Raw genomic sequence first — 8,294 nt, 5'->3', positions numbered from 1 at the left:
GAGAATGAGTCGGGAGAGGGGTTGGGCGGTCTGAAAGTCAATGTCATTCGAGGACTTCTGTCCGTCCACCTGCAGCTGGGCAAGCCGACGATCGATTTCTTCGAACCTGCGTTCGTAGTCGTCAACCCGTCGGTGCTGAGAGACCCTAGAGGTGGAGTCTCCTGATGAATCTAAGAGGGAGGCGGATGGTGTTCGCGGTCGCTTCTCCTTCCTCGCTCGCTCCAGCTGGGAAGGAGACAGCCGTCGGGAGTGATGGGCATCATGCCGTGCCCGCCTCTCCTCCTCTCGATGGGAGCGCTATGACGGGCGCTCCCAAGGAGGTGATAGAGACCGACGCGGGCGCCTGTGGCTGCTCTTAGAGGGCATCGGATGTACCGCCGGTTGCCTTGCCAGCGAGGGCGGCAACCGGATCGGTTGTTGTTGAAGGCCCTTGACCGCGTCTGTCAACACGGTCATCTGCCGCACGATCGCCGCGATCTGTGCCTCCATGGTCACCGCAGGATGCGGAGAGCTAGGTTCCACCATGGAGGGTGGAGGAGAGGTCTCTTTCCGGTGGGAAGAGCACCTCGCCGATCCGGTGACCCTCGATCGCTGAGCTCTTGTTCTTGTCATCTCGACAGATGTTTCGAGTTTCGTGGGGGTTGTAATCCCTGGTGCTGTGGAAACCCATCCTCCCTACCTGACGCGCCAAACCTGTTGCGGCCAATCCCCTCGTCGCTTGGTCGCCGGGAACGAGTGTCTGCAAAAGAAGTCCGCACTGACCGGAGGTGACTCCGGCGGGAACCCTCCGACGGTCAAGTCAGAGAGGAGACCAGGCAACAGTAGAAAAGAATCAAGGAACTCAACGAGAGAGGGTGAGAGCGAGAGCTAGAGAGGAAGAGTTCAAGGGTTCCAAAAAAGACCTGCTCAGCACTGTTGCCTTCTTCGATTTATAGTAGAGCGCGGCATGGCGCCGTCATTAATGGTGCAGACAATGAAAGAATTATCAAATCATCGAGGACTGTCAGAGTCACCGTGAGGTTGTCAAATCGTCGTGGGGCTGTCAAATCGCTAGGGTTGACCCATGCCTTAGGTGGGATAATGCCCCAAGGCGGCTGTGCCGCATGCCGTTGTCAGGATCGACAGTCCCCAGCAACCGTACGGTGTTTGAAGGAGCCGACCGACTGTATGTCGGTGCCTGGTTGAGGAATGTCGGACGAACCCCCAGGGACCCTTCGATGGTTAGTCGGACGGACACCTAGGGACCCTTCGACGGTCAGTCGGGCACCTTACAAGAGTCGGATATTGGGCTCCCCAGTCCGACTAGTCGGAGGGAGAGAGAGTCGGCCCGACCGACATAGGTTTGGTCGGGCGGCGTCGGCAGTCGTCGGTCGGCAGAGTCGAGCGCTGGTCAGACGGGCCTGGCAGTTAGTCGGCGTAGGAGGACAGGTCGGCATATTCCAACAAAGCCCATCTTCTATTAGAGGTTGTATTCAAATCATAGATGTCCATCAATGGTATTTTTAGTCACTACAGAAATTGATTACTACCATGGTCGATGAGATGACTTAATCCTAAACAATTCTTACTTTGCTTTCTTCTTCTTCACCATTATGGAGACCAACAATTTGGCATATATAACAATGGGATTCCATCTCTTTGCACGCAAATTTCAGCACAATATAAATAGATGGAAGCAATAGAAAAAGGCAAAAAACTAGGAATAGGTAAAAGTCATCCATATATAATACTAACTGCATTTCTTCTAAAGTTGCAAAAATGAAAGCTAATATTTTTTGAGTCCCAAAAATTACATAATAGATAGTCTTATGGCTTTCACTTTGCATGTATATGTACCTAAAACACACATACATTTCACTATAAAATCTTATTTACAAGACAACCCTTGTATTTTTTTATTATCAAGATATTATGAATTAATAATAAAAATCCATCTCCATCACTTGTCCATAGCCCTCTTACTCTATAGCTCCATGGCAATTATTTGCTATTTTCAAAAAAAAAATATATATGAGAAGAAACACTCAAATGCTGTAGAATAATTTCTAATCGCTACGATGTAATAGAATAAAATAGAATATCGTCATCATCATCCAAGGTAAGAAGGCTTGGCTAAATTTAATTATATGGTCGACAATGGAGCAAAATTTAAAGTTAAGAGGCTTACTAAAAGATTTAGCAAATTGACACTTTTGATGTCAGTTTTTTTTAAGAATTAGCAAGAAATTTCTAAAGAAGACACAGAATGATGCAATAAAATAAATCATCATCAAAACATTTTGCCATTAAAATTTGATTGATTATGAAGTATGAATCAAAGTTGAGAAGATTATGCTAAATGATGGAGCAAATATTATAATTGGCTATTAGCTCAAAGTCAACTTATTAAAGTTGGTATAGAACTTTAGAGTAAGATGCATAAGAAAAGATATAATAAATATATCATTTTAAGTTTTTGTTTTGATATGGCATAAAACAAAGTTGAAAAGATCATTTGGAGATTGATAAATATTACAACCTGCTATTATGTTGACACCAATCTTTTAAAATTGAATGATATCAAATTTTTTAAATGATATATTTCAGCGAGGGAGGGAGGCTTTATCATAAAATTTACAAAGCAAATTAGTAATAATAATAAAAAAAACTTGAGAAAGCAAGAAAAAAAAGCTTTGGAAAGCAAGAATTCTATCTAAACTTTGATAAAAATATAACAAACAAAAAAAAATCATGTTTAGTTTCATTGTTATTTCTTTATTTTCTTGCTCTACAAATGAATAAAATATAATAATTTATATTTTTAGAATATGATAATAATTTATTATTACTATTTTTCTATTTTGGCGTAATATTACATTTGAATTTGATATCGTCTCCTTGAAAAGGTGTGTGATATCAATTGCCGATCATATGAAAGTGGATACTGAAGACTATATATTCTTAAAAAATTTTCTATGAGTAAAAAATTGATGGATACTTTTCCATCTATATCATTTGTTTTCTTGATTTTCTTTCCAAATGGCATGATTCAACTTAAAGCATGCATCTTTGCCAATGAAAAAAATTATATCTTGCAGCGTGTGCACCAAGTGCATCATGCCAATTTATTTCCCTTGCTCTTGCCGCTCGGTCCTCTCATATTAAAAACAGCCCAATATTTTAAAAAAAAATATGCAATTATTTGTGTGTTGTTTTGGCATTTCAGTGGGCTGCGTTTTTATTCGTATATAACAGGTCCTACCCTCACTTACGTATTTACACTGCCTTCTATGAACGAAGTCTATGTGCTTTTAATCAAAAAAAAAAAAAAAAAGCCTGATAACCCTGTACTGAGGTGTCAGGCCCCGTGTCCCGAGCCCAACGCACACGTAGGGTAGCTACCATTTGGATGACGACACACAGCAACCCGATAATGACGTCATCTCTGATGCGTGTGCTGACGTAAAAAATGCAACGGGTTCGGGCCGTAATCTTTCGCGCCGGAGGACGGTCGATCTGCTTTCGCGACATTTGCGGTTGGATTGCACAGATCTCGACGCGGCATTTGCTAGATCCAACGGTTGACGTCGCCAAAGCAGGGGAATCATCTCTCGCGCGAAATATAGGACAAACCCCGTTAACCTTTTTTTGATTGGCCGAATGCCACCTGACAAAACTGGTTAACTCCGTGTTTCGACATATTCGCTCGTCCCTTGCTCGCTTCTCGCACACTGTAACCTTCAGGGAGCCACTTCCCCGCCTCTCTCATGGCGGACCGACTCCTCTCCACCGTGCCCCACCACCGAAACCTCCCGGAGAGCTACGTACGGCCGGAGTCTCAGAGGCCCCGGCTTGCTGAAGTCGAGAGCGACGCGAACATTCCCGTTGTCGACCTCGGCGCTGATGATCAATCCCAAATCATCTCCCAGATCAACGACGCCTGCCGATCCTATGGCTTCTTCCAGGTCTCACTCACAAGCCTTAATTTGCTCCTCCTAAGCTGAATCAATTTTTGCTCGGTGACAACTCGAAGTTTTTGACCGTAATTAATCTTGCGTTCGTAGATTGTGAATCATGGGATATCTGTTGAATTGATGCTCAAGATGATGGCTATCGCCTTCGAATTCTTTTACCTTCCTCCGGAGGAAAAAGCCAAGCTATATTCTGATGATCCCGCGAAGAAAATAAGGTTATCGACGAGCTTTAATGTTAGGAAGGAGACGGTTCACAACTGGAGAGATTATCTCCGGCTGCACTGCTATCCTCTGGAGGAGTTTGTGCCAGGGTGGCCTTCCAACCCCCCTTCGTTCAGGTAAGTTTGTACTGGAACCAGCTCTGTTTTCGCTTCTGTTTGTTTAATTGGACTTGGTGTTCCTGAGGAACATGGAGCACATGTAAACTAGAACCTACTCAAATGGTGCAAAAATTCTTAGTTTAAGCTAATTGCCACTCTACGCTAGTGGGCTTAGGCTGGTCCAAGCATGGTTATGGAACGACAAAGCTTCATATGCGGCGATTTGGCAGCACGCAATTATTGATGTCTCGCCTCACAATGCTTGGATGTTCATCTCCGATGAGGATGCTTGAACAATGATTTGTCATGTTGGAATTCTCAGGTCATCGGATCGAGCGGTAGAAGATGGTCATTTGTGTGTATGAGAGGATCACACCATTTCTGTTCCCTTCTCTAGGGTTTTCAGATTCCTTTTGCTCTGATACCTTCTGTGTCATCAGCACAAGTTTAGGAAGATGGTACCCAGAACCGTTGACTTTGCTATTGGGAGGGGAAAATTCCCAGAAGCCTACTTTGTTTAAGCAATTTGAATAAGAAGAAGCTCTATAAACTAATCCTTCCTAAGCCATAACTCTTAGTAATAAGATCGAGATTAGTTTTATCTATGTAAATGAGGTCAATATTATAGGTCATTGTCTTGAAAGGATCCATGGTTAATAATACTTCATTATAGGAATCTTTAGATGTTATCAGCCTGTCCTTAGATCTTTCGTGGAGGACTCAGCTGTACTTGGCCTTTGTCTTTTTTTGATAGTTAAGTTTTTTTTTTTTTTTTTGGTAATAATTGTACTTGGCCTTTGTCCCTTCCACGTATATCATGATTTCGATAGAATAAATATCATAAACAACCCAAATATGGCAATGGTCCGATTATAGAGATTTCTCGTGAAAGGGGGATTGATTCATGGCTCAACCATAGCTCTAATCTTCACTTTGGATCTCGTTACCGGTGGTAAATTAAGCCTCATACTGGCCATTGACATGTCTGTTTGCTGAAGAAAACAGCCCATTCCTCCGTATTGCATGCACCAAGTGCGATTGGACCGCATCAAATCCCACGGTGGATAACATGCCACGCTACCCTTGTATTTCACCAATTCCCGATTGCGCACTATCTACGGTGCATATGCTCCGGGATTTGCCCTGGTTCACTTGGACCTGGTGCATGCAATATTTTCTCCATTCTGAGAAGCAGAGCCTCTTGGGCTAGAAGTTGCTACCACAATGGACTTGACCATTCATGTAAAGTCACATGCTAGGCGCTAAAGATAGGCAGATGCGCCAATGGTTAGTAACATCTGAAAATATACACACAAATTGAATTGAAGTTTATTTTAGTTAAACTACAGTCATGAATTGATCTGAAAAGCTTGCTCTGTTTTGCTTTCCTCCCTTATCAGGGAAGTGGTGAGCACTTACTGTAGGGAAGTTCGTCAACTAGGCTTCCGACTCCTTGGGTTAATATCTTTGAGCCTGGGTTTGGAGGAGGACTACATTGAGAAGGTTCTTGGTGAGCAAGAACAACACATGGCCATAAACTACTACCCCCAGTGCCCGGAGCCTGAGCTCACATATGGTCTACCAGCCCACACAGATCCAAATGCTCTCACGATTCTCCTTCAGGACCAAAAGGTGGCTGGCTTGCAGGTTTTTAAGGATGGCAAATGGATCAGAGTTGATCCCCACCCCAATGCTTTTGTCATCAACATCGGCGACCAACTACAGGTGACATTGGCTCACAGAACTCTGTATGATCAGGAGCTAGACACATAAATTCGCATTTCATACTATATCAACGAATGCTTTCATCTTATGCATGAGAGCAAGCATGTCATACATGCACGCAAATTTTAAATAAAGCAGAGGTGGTGACATTTCATAGCATCTTCGATACTTGAATTTGTTAATGCAGGCACTGAGTAATGGTAGGTATAAGAGTGTTTGGCACCGGGCGGTGGTCAATTCCGATGAGGAAAGGATGTCCGTGGCATCGTTTCTTTGTCCGTGTAACAGTGCGGTCATTAGCCCTGCAAAGACGCTCACCGGCGATGGATCGGCGGCCGTATACAGGAGCTTCACATACGCCGAGTACTACAAGAAGTTTTGGAGCAGGAACTTGGACCAGGAACACTGCTTGGAGCTATTCAAGAGCTAGTCGGCAACCATCATGCCGTCATCAATTGAATCATCGTGTCTCCTCTGCTGTCCTCACGGGATGGTTGACGACTCCGGTGGTTTGTCTTGCTTTGTAGCTTTCCTTCTGAGCACCCACCGCCCGTGTCATGGCGCAAGATTCACCACTTGCTCGTCAATGTTGTCCAACTGTAGCCTGGAAAAAGGTTGCAATACTTTCTTAATTTATACCTACTCATCGGACTATTATATTTATAACTGTTTGAGTTGTATTGAATATTAGTTTTAAGCCCGCACGCAGATTCTATGTTAGATAATTGATCATTTGTTAAAAAAAAATATATAAATAGCACCATAACGACTATTCAAATTCCTGATATCGCTTTATAACCTAATTTAATATATATAAGTGGGCTTCAATGCCATTCTTTAATCATATAATACTTTTATTCAATACTTTAAAGTGGACTTCAATGCCATCCTTTAATAACATAATCTTCTCATTCAATGCTTTAAAGACTATTAGGTAGAAAAGTTCCGAAACATGGTATGTAGATTGATTTTGATTCAAATAGCATTCATAAGTGAGAATGTGTTGCTTATGTGGATAGCTTAATTTGCTAATAGATTTTTTTCTCAGTTTCTGTTTTCATATATAAATATTACATTTGATATGAAATTTTATGATTTATATTTTTATAATAATATTATTTATTTATTATTTTTAAATTATATTATTATACTGGAATGAATATATGAGAATCCTTAATGGACTGCAATGAAAATTTGTTATGAATTACTTTATCTTGTGATGAATGATATTCATATTGTTCAGTTATATTAAAGTTGTGATGAATTCACAAGCCCGACATATTCTCTTGAGCCTAGGCCTAAAGAATATGCGGCCAAGTCATGTAGTCAATGTTGGGTTCGGAGTGCAAGAATAACTCCTTATTTTATATTTTTTTTATTATTTAGTTCAAATTCAGATTGAAAAATCTATAAATTAGAAATCAAAGGTAGAGTGTATGGAAGCAGGGGGCCTTAGGCCTATAACTTGCTCCAGTGATTTTGTGGATAACAATGGTGACTTGCTTTGTGGTCCTCGAGATGTGATCATCAATTGGAGAACAACTGGCTAATTTCTGGTCTCACGAGTTGCTATTACTCCCATGGATTCTAATGGTTGCATTTTATGATGCCTCCAAATGATCAACTTCTCGTTTTGTGCTGGCCATGTGTTGAACTATTGCTTATCAAGAAATAGCAGAAGGAAACAAAGCTAAAAAGACCTGTTAGAACACACCTTCCTATGGATCTCTTATTCTCTTTCTCCCTACCGTGGCCAAAACCCTATGATACCTGATGAGAAGTTTCAAAGCATGGCCGAAAGCTGTTCCCCACTTGCTAGTAACTAAAGCAGGATTTCCAGATTGCTGCTGGTAGGATGGTGAGCTACTTTGCTGGCGTGATGTTCTTGGACCATTGGAGCCATTGCCGCCCATACTTTTTGAATAACTCCAGGCAAAGTTTCACAAATTTCTACTGATCACTTTCGGACAATACCTTCCACCTATAACATTGTCAATTGTTTCTCTCACTCATTTAATGGTTTCCAATTTGGTTGGTAGCAGCAAGATAATGGACTCTGCAGTTGGATGACTCACAATTAAAACCCCATTTCCTTGGTCATGGTGCTTGGACCACTTCAAAATTTAACCTGGACCCAAAATGGTCGTTACAAAGATCCAAATAAACCTCCATCTTTGTCCTCATGGTTGTTTGTTACCATGCTTTATGCACAAGCTTGGAGTGTACAAAATTGCTGGTAGTGGTTACTTATGATGCAAAGTTATGGTGTCCACTGGTTCTCTCGCATGGACCAAAA

At 42.0% G+C, this 8,294-nt stretch overlaps 1 protein-coding gene across 1 annotated transcript; it reads left to right on the top strand.

Annotated features, from left to right (window-relative positions):
- The first annotated feature begins 3,632 nt into the window (after positions 1 to 3,632).
- Positions 3,633 to 6,664, top strand: LOC105054237 (flavanone 3-dioxygenase 2). Its single transcript, XM_010935715.4, has 4 exons — positions 3,633 to 3,944; positions 4,044 to 4,291; positions 5,674 to 5,998; positions 6,186 to 6,664. Exons 1-4 carry the CDS (start codon positions 3,747 to 3,749, stop codon positions 6,426 to 6,428), a joined length of 1,014 nt encoding a protein of 337 aa, XP_010934017.1. The 5' UTR covers positions 3,633 to 3,746; the 3' UTR covers positions 6,429 to 6,664.
- The last annotated feature ends 1,630 nt before the right edge of the window (positions 6,665 to 8,294 follow it).

This window comes from Elaeis guineensis, chromosome 11, assembly GCF_000442705.2.
Source record: "Elaeis guineensis isolate ETL-2024a chromosome 11, EG11, whole genome shotgun sequence".
Lineage (NCBI taxonomy): Eukaryota > Viridiplantae > Streptophyta > Magnoliopsida > Arecales > Arecaceae > Elaeis > Elaeis guineensis.
The sequence above is the reverse complement of the archived record's forward strand: the minus strand, read 5'-3'. Positions and strand labels throughout refer to the sequence as shown.